This window comes from Colias croceus, chromosome 25, assembly GCF_905220415.1.
Source record: "Colias croceus chromosome 25, ilColCroc2.1".
NCBI classification, from domain to species: domain Eukaryota; kingdom Metazoa; phylum Arthropoda; class Insecta; order Lepidoptera; family Pieridae; genus Colias; species Colias croceus.
This window is the reverse complement of record NC_059561.1, coordinates 7,384,433-7,401,809: the sequence shown is the minus strand read 5'-3', so window position 1 is coordinate 7,401,809 and position 17,377 is coordinate 7,384,433. Positions and strand designations below refer to the sequence as shown.

General features: G+C 34.9%; 2 protein-coding genes across 2 annotated transcripts; both read right to left on the bottom strand.

The window, feature by feature from the left end:
• Nucleotides 1-2,480: 2,480 nt before the first annotated feature.
• On the bottom strand, nt 2,481-11,585 carry LOC123703223 (probable phytanoyl-CoA dioxygenase). Its single transcript, XM_045651153.1, has 8 exons — nt 11,167-11,585; nt 9,117-9,236; nt 8,184-8,295; nt 6,376-6,531; nt 5,520-5,666; nt 4,423-4,563; nt 3,437-3,574; nt 2,481-2,555 (listed from the first exon to the last, which is right to left on the bottom strand). Exons 1-8 carry the CDS (start codon nt 11,310-11,312, stop codon nt 2,502-2,504), a joined length of 1,014 nt encoding a protein of 337 aa, XP_045507109.1. The 5' UTR covers nt 11,313-11,585; the 3' UTR covers nt 2,481-2,501.
• An 854-nt stretch (nt 11,586-12,439) lies between these two features.
• Nucleotides 12,440-13,837, bottom strand: LOC123703222 (serine protease inhibitor 77Ba-like). Its single transcript, XM_045651152.1, has one exon. The coding sequence runs from the start codon at nt 13,787-13,789 to the stop codon at nt 12,590-12,592; it is 1,200 nt and encodes a 399-aa protein (XP_045507108.1). The 5' UTR covers nt 13,790-13,837; the 3' UTR covers nt 12,440-12,589.
• Nucleotides 13,838-17,377: the final 3,540 nt, after the last annotated feature.

The following is a 17,377-nucleotide window of genomic DNA, read 5'->3' as shown; positions in this document are numbered from 1 at the left end:
AGGCAAACTCACCTCAACTACAGATAATATTATTTTATATTACCTAAACAATAATTGAATTATTTCTATAACCAGTGCAATATAGAGCAGGCTCCAAGGAGATGTTCGTTTGCAAAAATAGCGGACCTAAATCTGACTTCTGATATATATTGTATAGATCCCAGACATCCTTTATACAGATGTTGCCAACCAGTTTTGTGGTCCCCTTCCCCCCACCCCGGTAATTAAATATGGCATACAAAGAAAAAAATAAAAATTTCCAAAACATGTCGTGTGGGGTATCAAATGAAAGAGCTTATTGAGTAGATCACGAATATATAGCATACTATAGCATTTCTTACACTTTCTCTAAGATTTTTTAGAAAATTTACGAAAATGCTCCATTTTTGAGTTAACTTTAAACCAGTATAGATTGAAAACTCATGAATATATTTTTTTAATTATTATTTTAAATAATTAACAATAGTCCATTGTTTACGATTCAAAAGTTCGTAATATAATATAAGTGAGCTATATGTATGTGGTGGATTTGATGACCCCACAAAATGTTTTAAATTGCAAGGCGCAACTTTCACTAAAGTTACCGATTTGAAATCTAATCACACAGAGGCTGATTCAAGAATGTTCTGCCATATTTTTTATTCTGTCAAACACAACGACAGTGCAGAGATAATTATTCTAAGCCCTGACACCGTTATTTTTGTATAAGGCCTTTATTTCTGGCATAAACTTGAAAATATACTCGCCATCTTTGAATTCTCCCCCCACTCCCCCATCCAACTATTTCACTGTACAAACTATTGAATCGTAAACAATAGACTATTGTTAATTATTTAAAATAAGAATTTAAAAAATATATTCATGAGTTTTCAATCTATAGTGGTTTAAAGTTAACTCAAAAATGGAGCATTTTCGTAAATTTTCTAAAAAATCTTAGAGAAAGTGTAAGAAATGTTATAGTATGTTATATATTCGTGATGTACTCAATAAGCTCTTTCATTTGATACCCCACACGGCATGTTTTGGAAATTTTTATTTTTTTCTTTGTATGCCATATTTAATTGCCGGGGTGGGGGGAGGGGGACCACAAAACTGGTTGGCAACATCTGTCTATAGGATGTCTGGGATCTATACAATATATATCAGAAGTCAGATTTAGGTCCGCTATTTTTGCAAACGAAACTCCACTGAGAGTCCGGTCTAATAACTTATATATAATATGTTTATATATAATAGAGACACCCTCACGCCATCTATTGAGGATTTTAGTATGTTCAACAGATCACTTGAAAATGAATATGCACAATGCACAATATGCATAAAACAACTACCTATACAGTACGCGGAATATATTTGTGGATCTAAGAAATAACATTAATTTTTGTGAATATAAATTATATTCGTTAAATACAAAACCGCCTAATCTAATCGGTTTTTCCACATATTTTTTTTTATTCAATTATAATACAAGCACTGCACTAGTAAACATTGATTCAAGAAATTAAACGGGAAATAATTTTTGAAATAGAAGAAATTAAATTCCTGTGAATCAACATGGAATCAACCCTTTTTTTCGGTTAAAAAACGATAATTTGTGTAAAATTTAATTAGTTTGAGGGCATTATTTTTTATAAGCTGTAGATCTACAGTGGAAATTGGTGGAAAAATAAATTGAAATAATATTTATTATAAATAATATCACCATTTTCAATAGAACAAAAATCTTCTTTTCGACTAAGCAATGAGCATTATGAGTCGTGCACTTTTGAATTCTCCAAACTTTTTGATCATAATTTTAGAGCGCTCGGCTTCACTCGCATTAAATTTAACGTAAACTTATCAGGTAACCCACGTCACTTCGTTTGCTTTGTGCAAAATGTTTTAGTTTTTATTATTTTTAGAAAAAATTGTGTAGGTAACATAAAAAAATGCATTCTAGACAGAAAAGGTTGTTTGAAACACTTTCACCTTTTCACTTATTTCTTTAAGTACATTTCTGTGGAACGATGTAAAATTAATGTTTTCATGAAAATTAGCTTAAGGAGTGTAGTTAATACTGACTTTATAATTTTTCAATGAAACAACTTTTAGGTTAAAACTTTTATTATAAAAAAATATACAAATGTATCACAGTCATCATCATTAAAGTACACCAAAAACCAGATATATAAAAAAATGAGTAAAATATAATTTCAAATTTATCAAAAAATCCCATCACTTAAAAAAAAAAATAATTAACACCATTTCACCAAGTGAAGTAAATATAAAAATATTACAAAAATATAACATCACATATTTTTTTTAACAACATAGTATATTTTTGATGTGAAACTTCTTTAGGCGCTTTGAGAGTATAATTTCAAGGTCGCGTCATGGCAATACCGTCACGTCATGGAGGAAGGCGACGATTTCGATATCTTTGAATCTTCAAAAGAAGTTTCACTTCTGACACGTGTGCTCGGCACACACGCTCTTTTTTATTTTATTACTTTTTAACTGGATTATAGCGAGGAACGAACGCCAAGTACTTGCTTACTCTTGAATCGCCATGTGTCCTGTAAAAAAAAGTAGGTATTATAAGTTTTTATAATTAATTACTGTCTATTTGTCTCTACATAGTATAGTATCACTACATAGTATAAAACAAAGTCGCTTTCTCTGTCCCTATGTCCCTTTGTATGCTTAAATCTTTAAAACTACGCAACGGATTTTCATGCGGTTTTTTTTTAATAGATAGACAATCAAGAGGAAGGTTTTAGTATATAATTTATTAGGTTTTAGACAAAGCGGGCGAAGCTGCGGGCTGTAAGCTAGTAAATTATAAAACAATGTCGCTTTCTTGTCCCTATGTCTCTATGTATGAGTAAATCTTTAAAACTACGCAACGGATTTTAATGCGGTTTTTTAAAATAGATAGAATGATTCAAGAGGAAGGTTAGGTATATAATTTACTAGCTGCTCCGCGCGGTTTCACCCCCGTGGCTCCACTCCTGTTGCCCGTAGCGTGATAATACATAGCCTATAGCCTTCCTCGATAAATGGGCTATCTAACACCGAAAGAATTTTTCAAATCGGACCAGTAGTTCCCGAGATTAGTGCGTTCAAACAAACAAACAAACAAACAAACAAACTCTTCAGCTTTATAATATTAAGTATAGATTAGGTATTAGACAAACCGGTGGAAAGCTAGTTACTAATCCTACTAATATTATAAATGCGAAAGTTAGTGAGGATTTGGTGTATGTTTGTTACTCTTTCACACAAATACTACTGAACCGATTACAATAAAATTTAGCAGACATATAGAGGGTAACTAGGATTAACACATAGGATAGGTTTTGTCCCGGAAATCCCACGGGAACGGGAACTATGCGGGTTTTTCTTTGAAAACGCGGGCGAAGCCGCGGGCGGAAAGCTAGTAATATAATATACCAACCTGAAAGCTAAGTTCGAACCCGCGTCTCTTAGCTTCAGCTTCCACTTCCTTAGCAACGGGCTCTTGAACTGAGTTCTTAACATCTATATAATAACATGAACTGTTTGCGTAGTGGGCTGTTATCGATTTGCGGTATGCCTGAAAAACATAAAAATATAAATAAATAGATAAACTATCAATGTCAATATATTAATCATTATTTTATTCATTATAAAAAACACAAAGATTTGTTGTTTCAAATAGTCTAAGTAGCGTTTTTTGATACAATATAATTTTATCACTACATAGTATAAAACAAAGTCGCTTTTTCTGTCCCTATGTATGCTTAAATCTTTAAAACTACGCAACGGATTTTGATGCGGTTTTTTGTAATAGATAGAGTGATTCAAGAGGAAGGTTTTAATATATAATTTATTAGGTTTTAGACGAAACGGGCGAAGCCACGGGCGGAAAGCTAGTTATATTATATTCCTAATAAAAAATACTGTAAAATATTATAAATGCAAAAGTTTTAGTATTTTTTTTGTTTTTTCTTTAACGTCTCGTTGGAGCGACTTTATTATATGCTTTTTGTATTTGGAGATATTTAAGAGGCTAAAAGCATTCTCCGTATTGTAAAGGCGACTTTTTATTATGAAAAACTGTTACAGTTATGTGGCTGTGAAAGCGTGACAAACAGGGCTAATTTTACCTTAATTATAAATGCGAGTTCAAAAAAATATTGATTTTCCTTGTACAAACAAAAATATTCAACTACCCTCCACCAATTGATAAAAAACCTCCTACAAAGTATAAAAATATAAAAAATACCCTCCCAATACCAGACAATCTTAATAAAGAAACTACCGTCCATCTAGTCATAAAAAATACGTCGCGTCTAGTAAAAAAAATTAAAGAAAACTACCCCCTTTTTATGACAATCTTGAAATAACTACACTAATTAACTATTGAAAAAAACCCTCCTTTTTATAAAAAAAAACACATACCTTGGTAACATTAGGCCCAGATCCGTGAACTATAAGCGGATGAAAGAATACAGTGTCCCCGGGACTCATCTCCAAGTGGGAAAATTTGCTTGTATCGTACACGGATTCGTCTAGAATACCGTGGTATAGCTTGTTTGCACCCTGCAATGTATGAAAAATGAATAATCTATACTAATATTATAAAACAGAAGAGTTTGTTTGATTGTTTGTTTGTTTGAACGCGCTAATCTCGGGAACTACTGGTCCGATTTGAAAAATTCTTTCGATGTTAGATAGCATTTATCGAGGAAGGCTATATATCATCACGCTACGACCAACAGGAGCGGAGCAATGCGGGTGGAACCGCGGGGAACAGCTAGTAATTAATAAACATTATAAAAATTGTTGTAATAAATTTGCGTCTTCAATAATCTGTGGTCACTTTTTATGTAATGGCAACATTTTGTTTTGTACTTCCTCTTCTCTGCGGACATTGCTCGTGTAACACGTATATTTTTCATCTTAATAAAGTTTTTCTTGTAAAACGTGCACTTGGGTTTTTATTGACTATACCATCAAGATAACAACAAAAATTTTGTTCGTTAAAAATACGATAGAAAAATATTCTAAGGGTTCGCTAAGGCATATTAATTGTTCGAATTGTTAAAACAAGTAAATTGTAGTTAAAAAAGTTTAAGAAGTAGAAATTGTAGTAAAAAAAGTTTGCATTTCACAATTAAACGCGTGAAACACCCAAAAAAAATTAGTTAAAAACTATTTTCTGTGGGTAGTTTATAAAATTTTAAAATTCAAATAGGTACAAAAATTTATATTTTTAACTACACTTATATAAGATCAGTTTTGAATTTGAAAACTTTCATAGTAACTAAGTAGCTTCGGGAAACGGTACAATTAAATAAAACTACCCTCATTTTTAATAACAAAATATCTCCATACCAAATTTCATGAAAATTGGTTCAGTACCTAGTTTAGGCGTGATTGAGTAACAGACAGACGGATTTACTTTCGCATTTATAATACTATAAAGTATGGATTTAAACGCCATTTTCACAAACAACAGAAGATTTTCAACCCTTACTACATAGTTCTTTATTTACTTGAGTATGTCCATGAGGATACAAAATATTTTTCTTATGCGAGCCAGGAATAACATAAAGGCAGCCATTTTCTTTTGTGACGTCATCTACAGCCGTCCATGAAGCTATGATTTTGTCAGCTGGACGGAATGGGAAGTAGAATAGATCCTGAAATTTAAAATTGGTATAAATAACGAATAATTTAATTTTAATGAATTAATAAAACTTTATAATATAAAATTGATTTTTTTAGTATAATTTCCTATTAAACTATTTCATTCATTTTAAATATAAAATGATATAAACGACAACCTCAATTAATTATTTTGCATCACATTAATAAAAAAATGCTGACAAAATCTTGAGTATAAAATAAATCTAACTCAAAATGTATACGCATTTGATTTCATTTTTATTTTAAGTCGTCAACAATTTTGTTCAACTAGCTCAAAATATCAAGATAAACAAAAATTTTTTCAATGTTCAAAACACTTTTTGTGGTGAATCGCAAATACTACACAAAGTAACACATTTAAAGTTATTTCCATCAATTTATTTTATTCTACAAAGCTCTACAGATGCCGTAGTTCCTCCTATTTTTATTGCATTAGCGGTCCGCCCCGGCTTCGCCCGTGGTACATATTCACGTTTTCTCTACATAAGAACCATCCTCGAACTTCAAGGAATATTATAAAAAAAGAATTAACGAAATCGGTTAAGCCGTTCTCAAGTTATGCGCTTACCAACACATTTTGGGATTCATTTTTATATTATAAGAAGATTTTCAAATTAGTTTATGATATTAACTATATGTGTAAATTGTTTATGAAATGTGAATGTAAATAAAATAAATAAAAATAAATAAGTTAAAACCTACCTGATGCGGTGGATGCTGCCCACTGCCAGGCGGTTTATTAATAAACATGCTGTTCACAACGGTAATATTGTCGCCAATGAACTGCGACAGCACGTGCAGAAGCCGCGGGTGTTCTGTGTATGTCATGAACACGTCGTCGTAGTGTATCTCTTGTACCTAAATGTGTATTGGTTAGGTGGAGCCATTAATTAAGAGAAGAAGAAGAAGAAGAAGTGTATTGGTTATAAACAATAAGTATATTTACTCCAGTCAGTCAAAACAATCAATTCACAATAATTTCAGAAGTTTTCAAACTTCGGTCAAGTGAATGGTATATTGGGACAACAATAAATCTCATTTTGCAACCTTGTCTGCAGTCCGGAACATTGTTAAAATTGCAATTAAATTATTTTTTGCTGTATGGTCGTGAAAAAGTCGAGATTTATTGTCGTCCCAATGAACCATTCACTTGACCGAAGTTTGAAAACTTTTGGAATTATTGTTAAATTTTCGATTTCGAATGTCGATACTGACTGATGTAATTAGTATGTGTATTGTAATAAACTACTAGACTCAAATTCGTATAATACAACTAGTCTATCTTAAAAAAATCTATACTCATAGCTCAGAACAACTAGACTCACTATTGCTCATTACAACTAGACCCATAATTGTCTATTACAACTAGACTAACAATCGTCTGTTACATCTACTCACAATGGCAGATTACAACTAGACTCACACTCGCTCAATACAACTAGACTCACTCGCTCAATACAACTAGACTCACAATCGACTATTACAACTAGACACACAATCGTCTGTTACATCTACTCACAATGGCAGATTACAACTAGACTCACACTCGCTCAATACAACTAGACTCACTCACTCAATACAACTAGACTCACAATTGACTATTACAACTAGACACACAATCGTCTTTTACATCTACTCACAATGGCTCTGTCAGTGAAAGTCTCGTCAAAATCGGTCCAGCTGTTCTAGAGATTAGCCGGAACAATAGACAGACAGACAAAAATTGTAAAATTGCTACATATTTTGGTTTATGTACCTATATATACTATATCCATTTGTATTCAGTAAAATGTGGTTATTGTAATATTACAAAGTACAAACAGACACTTCAATTTTATTATAGGTATAGATGATAATATTTTGCGGCAAAAATGAGGGAGAGGTTATAGGTCAAGCACTAATCTTAGTGTTTATTCTATTGAAACAATGTTTTTCTCAAGTATCAAGGTACAAACTTATAAATATTTAACATAAGCTGAGATAATTTTTTTTAATAATATTTGTACCTCTGGGAAGGAAAAAATATACTATTTGTTTGTTTTTATAATAAATAAAAAGTATATAAAAGTGTATTTTAATACTTTTAAATGAAAAAAATAAAAACTGAGATTATTCTGCTAGTGCCAAAAACTGAGAATTTTGAAAGATGATGCATTTATTTTGCATCAAACATATTCGATATTATTTCGATAAACATTGTTTCCAATAAAAAAAAACTGAAATCAATTATATCACATTTTTATGTGTAATTGCTAATCTATAATAATATTATAAAGCTGAAGAGTTTGTTTGAACGCGCTAATCTCAGGAACTATTGGTCCGATTTGAAAAATTCTTTAAGTGTTAGATAGCCCATTTATCAAGGAAGGTTATAGGTATATATCATCACCCTAAGACCTACAGGAGCGGAGCAATGCGTGTGAAACCTCGGGGCACAGCTAGTGAAAAAACTGTTCAACTTCTAGAAGTATTAAAGAATATATTTATTTGATATTAACATAAAATATTACCTTATTAATAACTTGCTCCCCTGTTAATCCCTTTTTAGCTAAAACAGCTTCCTTCACTAGCGTAGCATTCCCTCTATCTACCACTCCGTTGCACATTTGTATGAAATGGCGCCTGAAATAAATATAATTTTAAGAAGCAATATTCGAGAATTAAACTAATAAAAAAGCATATGATTTATAAGATAACTAGCCGCTTGGCTCGGCCTGGGTTGACCCGTAATAAAAATATCATACAATATGGCCTACCTTCATCGGGGATAATATAGGATTCTAATGATAAAGGATTTTTTTAATCAGTCAAGTAGTTTCGGAGCCTATTCAATTCAAACAACAAAACAATAAAATCTTTCCTCTATATATTGGAGCTTACAAACTTTATTTTGCTAAGAAACTCTAAGCAGTTAGGTGTGTGAAAAATAATTTTCGACCTATTTCCAACCTATAGAAAAACATAGTTATTCCACTTATAATAATTTTTGGTTTATTGAGTTTTTCATACTAGAATCAAGATAAAATTATGTAAAACTAGCGGTCCGCCCCGGCTTTGTCCGTAGTACATAATTCCTCTTTATAATATTAGTATACTAGCTTTCCACCCGCAGCTTCGCCCGCGCAGCCAAAGAAAAACCCGCATAGTTCCCGTTCCCGTGGGATTTCCGGGATAAAACCTATCCTATTTCCCGGGGTAAAAAGTAGCCTATGTCCTTTCTCAGGTGTCAAAATATCTCAATACCAAATTTCATGCAAATTGTTTCAGTACTTTAGGCGTGATTGAGTAACAGACAGACAGAGTTACTTTCGCATTTATAATATTAGTATGGATAGATGGGCAAAGTACAGACTACTAGTAAATAATATAATTATTTATCCTCGTTTTATAATTTTGTGTCTTAAAAGACTCTAACATATTATATAATTTAAGCTTGTACTCACTTGTAATTATATAAAGTATCAAATTCAAATAATCCCTTAATAACCAAGAACCCATGGTCATCGTAAAACTTCTTCTGTTCCGCAGAAATTGTGTATTTGTTTGATGCATCAGCAAATACTCTGAAAAATAATTATTACTTTTAACTTTTTATAAATAAGTTATTGAACATATTATACTTAAGTAACACAGTATTAACCACTTTTCTGTCTCACATTATCACATTATTGGAACAAATGGATTAAAAAGTTTCTGTAAAGTTCTTTTAATACTCAAATAATTTTTTTAATATCTCCATCTATGAAATATTCATAATAGGTATGTACCTAATAATAAAAATTTATTATAGTCACAAACTTGACTTTTATACATGTGACTTTTATACATATTGCTGAGAAGGTTCTACAAAATTCAATCTTAATAATTTTGTAAAATTCTATTATTCCAAATTCAAATTAATAATGTACATAAAAAATAGCTCTTTTAATTTTGTATTAATTGCATTAATAATACAGGTGTTCTTGTAATTATTAAGTGCAGTAATATTATAGTTTTAAATTGATGTCTTGATAAGCCATCAAAATGAAAAACAAAGAAATCCGAATTTAAAGAACAATAATTGGTATTTCTTTAGTAATTTGCGGCACGAATTAAGGGGGGGGAGGGAAGGGAAAGGGAGGGGGGAGGTAAGGGGAGACTCCCTGTGAAGTGGGGGGGTGCGGAAACCCTCCCTTCTATTTTTTTTTAATTTTTTTTGAGTTTATATTTATAGTAGCTTACCGCCCGCGGCTTCGCCCGCTTTGTCTAAAACCTAATAAATTATATACTAAAACCTTCCTCTTGAATCACTCTATCTATTAAAAAAAACCGCATCAAAATCCGTTGCGTAGTTTTAAAGATTTAAGCATACAAAGGGAAATAGGGACAGAAAAAGCGACTTTGTTTTAAATACTATGTAGTGAAATGTAGTTAGATATATATTGATTATTGAAGATTATGGGCTTTCTTGACTGCTCCGGCGCTGCAGAACGTGGCGCTTGCCCCCGTGTACCTCGTTGCAGGCAGGAATCTTCACTCGCCTTCGTAGCTTCGGCTTTTTGGTCGCCTTTGGCGACCAGCCTCAGCCACTCCGGCTCGCTTGACTCTGCCTGCTCCTCAGCACACGCGGGCGCCACGCTCCTCCGCGCCTCCGACTTTAAAAATACACTCTAGTGTATGACAGACAAGTACCACGTGGAATCGGGGTGGACAGATTCGGTTCTGTTACTAACAATTTGTGTGCAATATACATACAATAAAAAAAAACATTTTTTTAATAATTATACATGTTTGATACAATTTACAAGGGCATTGAATGGATCAATTTTATTTTTTTCCAATCAGCATCTCCACATATTATATTCTTTAATAATATCATCGAAGTTTGGGTGGTTATAGTTATCTTTTTTTAAAAAATCTCTTTACAACACGCCACTGGGACTCAATTCTTCGAGTATGAGTCCCATCAGGGGCAACAAATGGGTTGTCTGGATCTGAGTGATCAACTTTTTTATGAACAAACCCATGTTGCCCCAATCATATACTACTCGCCAATAATCCGTATGAATTGTTGTCCCTCACCAACATGCTTTTGAATGAACTATGAAGGAACTATGGTTTTTAATGTACATTTTGACATTTGTTATCTCCTTCAAACACAATTCTTGTAGGTAGTTTTGTCAATGTAACTCAAACAATTTTGAACATAACCTCAAAAATTAAAATTAAGATTTCTCTGTAATTACACGTTTCCGCACGAAAAGACGTTAATGTATGATACGGGGCATTATTATCGATCGAAAAAAATTAAAATCACGCCGAAATTCGTGCCGCAAGTTTCTAAAGTCAACCCCAATAATTATTAATATTATCGCAACTAGAGAATAGATAAGGCAAACTTGTTAAGTTTCTTAAATGGTCACATGACAAACAAGCAATTATTAAAACTTCTAAATCCTGTTAAATCTGTTTTTTATTGTTTTTTATTTCGTAAAATATTAAAAGAATACTTACGGGTTAGCAATGGCCTTGATTTGAGGATTCGCGGAAATTTCCATTTTTAAAAAGCTCTTTTTTCCATGAACTAGATACAAGCTACACAGTACACTCTCAATTGCTAATAATCTGTTTGGACAAGTATAATTAAGCTGTAAGACCATTAATCATTATCCTTTAAAGATAATGTGTTTTTATTTACAATTTTTCTTAACTATTTGAAATACGGTTTCTGAACGAGAATTAAAGAGTTATCCAAATTACCTTTTTGCACTTCACAATAGGTACGTTTAGTAATTTTATTTTTTATCCCGAATAACTCGCAATCATACAATATTGAACACATAAATCGTATTTCAATAAAAATAGCAAGTTTAAATCAAGTTTTAATTAAATCATACAACATCTGATTTTATTATTGTTGACATACTGTCACTGTCAAGTGTCAACATCATTTGAAGAAAATCTGCATAGATACATGATAGTTAACGAACCTTTTAGGATGTTTCACAAAAGTGCAAAAAACTTAGGCAAAAACCTACCCAAAAACTAACCGAATTTACCCAAAAAATGAATTTTTTCTCTATTTTTTCATAAAGTATTTGAGATTTGAGATTTTTATTCGCTTAACACTACATAAAGACTACTTATGACGACTTAATAGGACGAAGTTGCGTAAATCGCAACATTGTTATGATCTGTCTTCAAATACCGGAGGCACTTCTCAATTAATTTTTTGTTCTATTTATAAGACTTGCTATCAGTAACAAGTCAACATATAAGTTTGCAATGTTTGAAATTGATTTTTCCCTAAATATCCCACTCATTTATATGATATTCAAAGTACCCACTGACTTCTGTGATCTCAGTTATCTGCACGAAATTTGATCCAAATACGATATTCCTACTCTTCCAAGTTTTTTCTATTCAATTAAATATTTTTTTATAATGGATTTGCTCTAGCAACCAGCTGCCGATGGACAGGAAGCACTTCCTAAAAAGTCTGTGTCCTTGAAACGGAAAAAAATTAAAGGCTGTTTCAAATGTACCTAAGTGATACCTATTGTAGGAAACTGCACTTCAAAGAGAATACAAATACTACTGCTGCACTTCTTACCTCTCAAGGCAACGACGCATTTTGATTCCAGGCAGATGTATTCATTAAATGAACGCCATCTGCAGTCTAATTGCCTATCAGCGTAATCAATCAACGGACATAAATACAATTCAGGCAACCTTTATCCTTAGTTATAAACATGACAATATAATTCAAAGTTGACAAACAAATGAATAAAGTAATCGTTGTTTAATAAATAGCTTTTAACAATATAAAATTATAATTTTATACACTTTACAGAGCTGATGAATACAGGTAAATATAACAATAGTATAATTAAAAATATATAAGTACATTTAGTTTGTTCTGGTTATATTAAATTATTCAGTATTCACTCGGTTTCGAGTAGGCACCAGCGAACAAAGGTACATCATATTGTTTATCAACAATCATGAACATGAAAGGCTTGTTAGCTGTAAACTTCTTGGGGAAGCTCCTCGAAACCAACTCTGCAGCTGTAGCCGCACTCGCTGTAGTACCTTCTTCGGTGACTTCTATACTTGCCTTTTGGAAGAATTCAGAAACAGATAGGTTAACGTCAGATATATAAGGAAAGCGGGCTAGCTGACTCGCAAATATCGACTCTAATCCCATATCCGCTAACAATTCCCGCATGTTACTCAAGTCGGACATAATTTTGAACCGTGGTATCTGCACCATCACGCTTTCTTTCTCATCGAACTGTTTGAATATTGTTGCTAGAGTGATCAACTTAAGTTTCTCAATGACAGAGTATAGCGGAACTTCGGGATACGGAACGAAAAATAGAGCAGAGTATCTACCGCTACTGCCATACGGTAATTCAAGAACATTAGCATTAATTTGATCGACAGCCTTTTCATGAAACATGCCGTTCACAAACATCAAATTAACGTCTCCTACTTGGATCCCTCTTTCATTGTAAAACGCGCTTATTTCTGTTTCTTCTGCTAGGAATGGTGTTTCCCAAGCACCTTTGAAGTATAGAGCGTCAATCATTAATAGGTAAACGTCCTCCAAATCGCTTGGATTTACCATGTCTTCGACTGCATTATGTGTTGCTCGGCTTACGTAATCATTTATAGTGGCTGCAGCGGCATCAGCGTACCCTAGCGAAATAACTTCAATGTCACTAACACCGGTGCTGGCTATTCTGTTTTTAAACGCATCGTTAATAGGTAGTCCTTCATCCGCAAACATAATAGCACTTCTTTCCACCGTGACATCAGGGTCCGAATTGGATGTGATCCTGTTGACGATTTCCAAGTATTTGTTGTTGAAACATTTTTGATAATGTAGTTTGAGCACCTGTTTCAGTTCAGCTAGCGTGTTGTCAGCTGCTCCTAGAGACAAACATGATAATAGCGTCCACGGAGACAGAGTTGAAGCTACGAAATGGTTCTCCTTTTCTTGGGATATTCTTGTTAATAGATCTATTGAAAAGTCATAGATCGCGCGTTTTAACTGAGGCTCAGCTCTCTCCACGGTACATTGTGAGAGTATAGCGGGAATGAAGCACAGAATAAGGAATATTTTGGGATCCATTTCGTGTGAGTACCACGAACGGGTTGCAGCGACTGATGTGTATGAAATAATTGTAGGCCTTATCGCAGTGACCCATGCGGTGATAAAAGGTTACTTTAGGTTTATTTTGGATAGACGTTAATTATTATCAATACGTATTTTATAATAATTATCAATTTAATTCCAAGAAACAGGTCTAAATAGAACCCGAAAGACGAGGAATATCCTAGCTGACAAGGAAAACTCAGTCTTGCTTCTGTCATGCCCCACATATTGTAAACTGTGTCGTCGATATAACACATATCTAAGTTAAGTAATTAAAATTATTTTCAAATCTGTAATAGAAATTTGAAGACGTGTCTTTTACTCCGAAGTAAAAGTTCCTTGAAATTGAATATGAGGAGGTAGTGCTCTCTTCACCAGTTATGGAAAATTAGACTTATTTGATGATCGAGTTGCACTGTAATGTTAGTAGCATCACAACTTAAATGTATCATCGTAGATATACCTATCTAGTCTAGATGATGCATCATCATCATCACAGATCATCATTATAAGAAAATTGATAATATTATAATATATAAAGCTACACTACCACTGACTCACTGACTCACTGACATCGGGTTTCTCGGAAACTACGTGGAAAGTGGGGGGGATTTCGACGTGATCGTGTAGAGGTGCGCCGAGTGACCACCGGAAAAATATTGACATCTCCAACACCCTGGACAAGAGAGTGGACCCCTGGAGGTGCGCAAAAACGGTGCCACCTGGAGGGGGGGTGTCTGAACAAAAAATGCTCAGAACTGGTGGCGATTACCAGGGGTGGTGGGAAAATGGGGATTTTCGCGAAAACAAGATGGCCGCCGTACTTTGCTAAAATCGCCGTTTATGAATCCTTACATCTCAAATTTGGCACACGTGCTCTGTTCGAGCCGGCGAATCGATCGGTGCCCCGTTCGAGTGGCTCCGGGCCCCCGTTTCCAACTTCCATACAACGTAAAATCCAACGGCCCGCGGAAACGGTGTGAGATGGGTGGGGGGTCCCCGAACTAAAAATGATCACCACCCTGGGACGCTACCAGGGAGCCATAGTGGGACGCTCGATTTTGGAATTTTTCCATTTTTGGCGCAAACATAAAAACGTAAATTTAGACGAGGTGGTGCAATGGAGAAATACACTAATGACGCATTCGTACTCGCCCAGCTCCCAGGATATCCAGAAAAATCCGAAATCTTAAACTTTCCCTCATCTCTCGAAGACGGTCAACGGCCCGCGCAAACGGTAGCAGATACATCTGGGGTGCTCGAACTAAACTTGTAGTAGACCTCGAGCAATTACCACAGATAGTGAAAAAAAATCAAAATGGCGGAAAAAATGGCCGCCGCCATACAAATTCTAAAATGGTCATCTCTGGTCCGATCGCGCTGAAACTTGGCACAGGGGCTTTAGTCGAGCCGCACATTGAGATGGCATACTCATAATCGAGTTTCCATCGCTGGTTTCCGAGTTTCATACAACGCGAAATTCGACGGCTCTCCAAAACGGCACTAGATAGCCGGGGGGTGTAGAACTAAAAATTGATCAGGAAGATGGGGCGCTCCCAGGGCAATCGAGAAATTTCAAATTGGACGCAATTTTTTTTTCAAAAATGGCCAATTTTTCAAAGCAAGTTGGTGGCGCCGGTTACTTTACGATCGGTCTGAAAATTGACTTCTGTGCTCTAATCGGCCATATTTACAAAACTGCATACTCAGAATTTCTCTCCGACCCTCGGTTTCCATTTTCCATACATCACGAAATTCAACGGCTCTCTGAACCGGTGGCAGGTAGGGCGGGGTCGCCGAAGTAAAAAATGCTTCAAAACCTGGTCCGCTTCCAGGCATGTAAAAATATTTGGTAAAAAGCGAAATTTTTTTTTTTCGAAAATTTTGTATGGAAATTTCCATAGTAGGAAGGGTAATTGAATAGCAACGGCAAAAGACGGCGCCGCGGGCTGCTTGCTGCTCGCGCACCGCGCAACCTCGAAGGTCGACAGCCTCCCGGAGTAATAAATATTTATTAACTTTTGAACTACCGCACGAGCCAAGCGAGCGAATCACGGCAGCGGCTGGCGTAAATATTTAAATAGGTAGCGAGGAGCGAAGCGACGAGCGTGTTAGGTTAACTTTTGAACTACTGCACTAGCCAAGCGAGCGAAGCGAGCAAGTCACGTCAGCGGCCGGCGTAAAAATTGAAAGAAAGAGCGAGGAGCGAAGCGACGACCGAGTTAGGTTAACTTTTGAACTACTGCACTAGCCAAGCGAGCGAAGCGAGCAAGTCACGTCAGCAGCCGGCGTAAATATTGAAAGAAAGAGCGAGGAGCGAGCGACGAGCGAGTTAGGTTAACTTTTGAACTACTGCACTAGCCAAGCGAGCGAAGCGAGCAAGTCACGTCAGCGGCCGGCGTAAAAATTGAAAGAAAGAGCGAGGAGCGAAGCGACGAGCGAGTTAGGTTAACTTTTGAACTACTGCACTAGCCAAGCGAGCGAAGCGAGCAAGTCACGTCAGCAGCCGGCGTAAATATTGAAAGAAAGAGTGAGGAGCGAAGCGACGAGCGAGTTAGGTTAACTTTTGAACTACTGCACTAGCCAAGCGAGCGAAGCGAGCAAGTCACGTCAGCAGCCGGCGTAAATATTGAAAGAAAGAGCGAGGAGCGAAGCGACGAGCGAGTTAGGTTAACTTTTGAACTACTGCACTAGCCAAGCGAGCGAAGCGAGCAAGTCACGTCAGCGGCCGGCGTAAATATTCAAAGAAGTAGCGAGGAGCGAAGCGACGAGCGAGTTAGGTTAACTTTTGAACTACTGCACTAGCCAAGCGAGCGAAGCGAGCAAGTCACGTCAGCGGCCGGCGTAAATATTCAAATAGGTAGCGAGGAGCGATTAAGCGACGAGCGTGTTAAGTAAACTCTTGAACAGAAGCGACTTTAGGGCGATTCCCACTCAAACAAAAAAACTACGTAGGTTAAAAACTATTAAAACTACGTTAAAAAAACCGACTTCAAAAACGGAAAAGTAGGTTCTTATTTTTAGTGCCGAAAACATAATGATTTTGATTTTAAACGAAGCTACTAAAAAGACTGAAGTTTTCAATACGTAATAATATATTCATCTTCACACATTTATTGAGTGAATGAGCCAATCGTTCACGCTTTATAAGCGTAGGACTTACACCAAGATTAGTGTAGTTTTTGTATCGAAAATAGCCAATTTTTTGTATTGCGAATAATGTAATTGAATTGCAAGTAGGTAGTTCTTGTATCGAAATAATCGTAGTTCTTGTATCAAAAAATAGCGTAGTTTAATAAGTGCTTATGCTTGGCACCGACTTCAAACCTATATAGTGAATAACACAACTAAATAATATGTAGTAACTAATTAATTATTTTTTACTTTTCCGTTTTTGAAGTCGGTTTTTTTAAAGTAGTTATTTTTATAGTGTAACGATATCTTATTCGATACACCCTTTGACTTTAGTGCTATGGCTTTCACTTAGATATTTTTAGTGCCGAAAGCATAATGAATTTGATTTTAAACGACGCTACTAATGATGACTTGAAGTTTTCAATATGT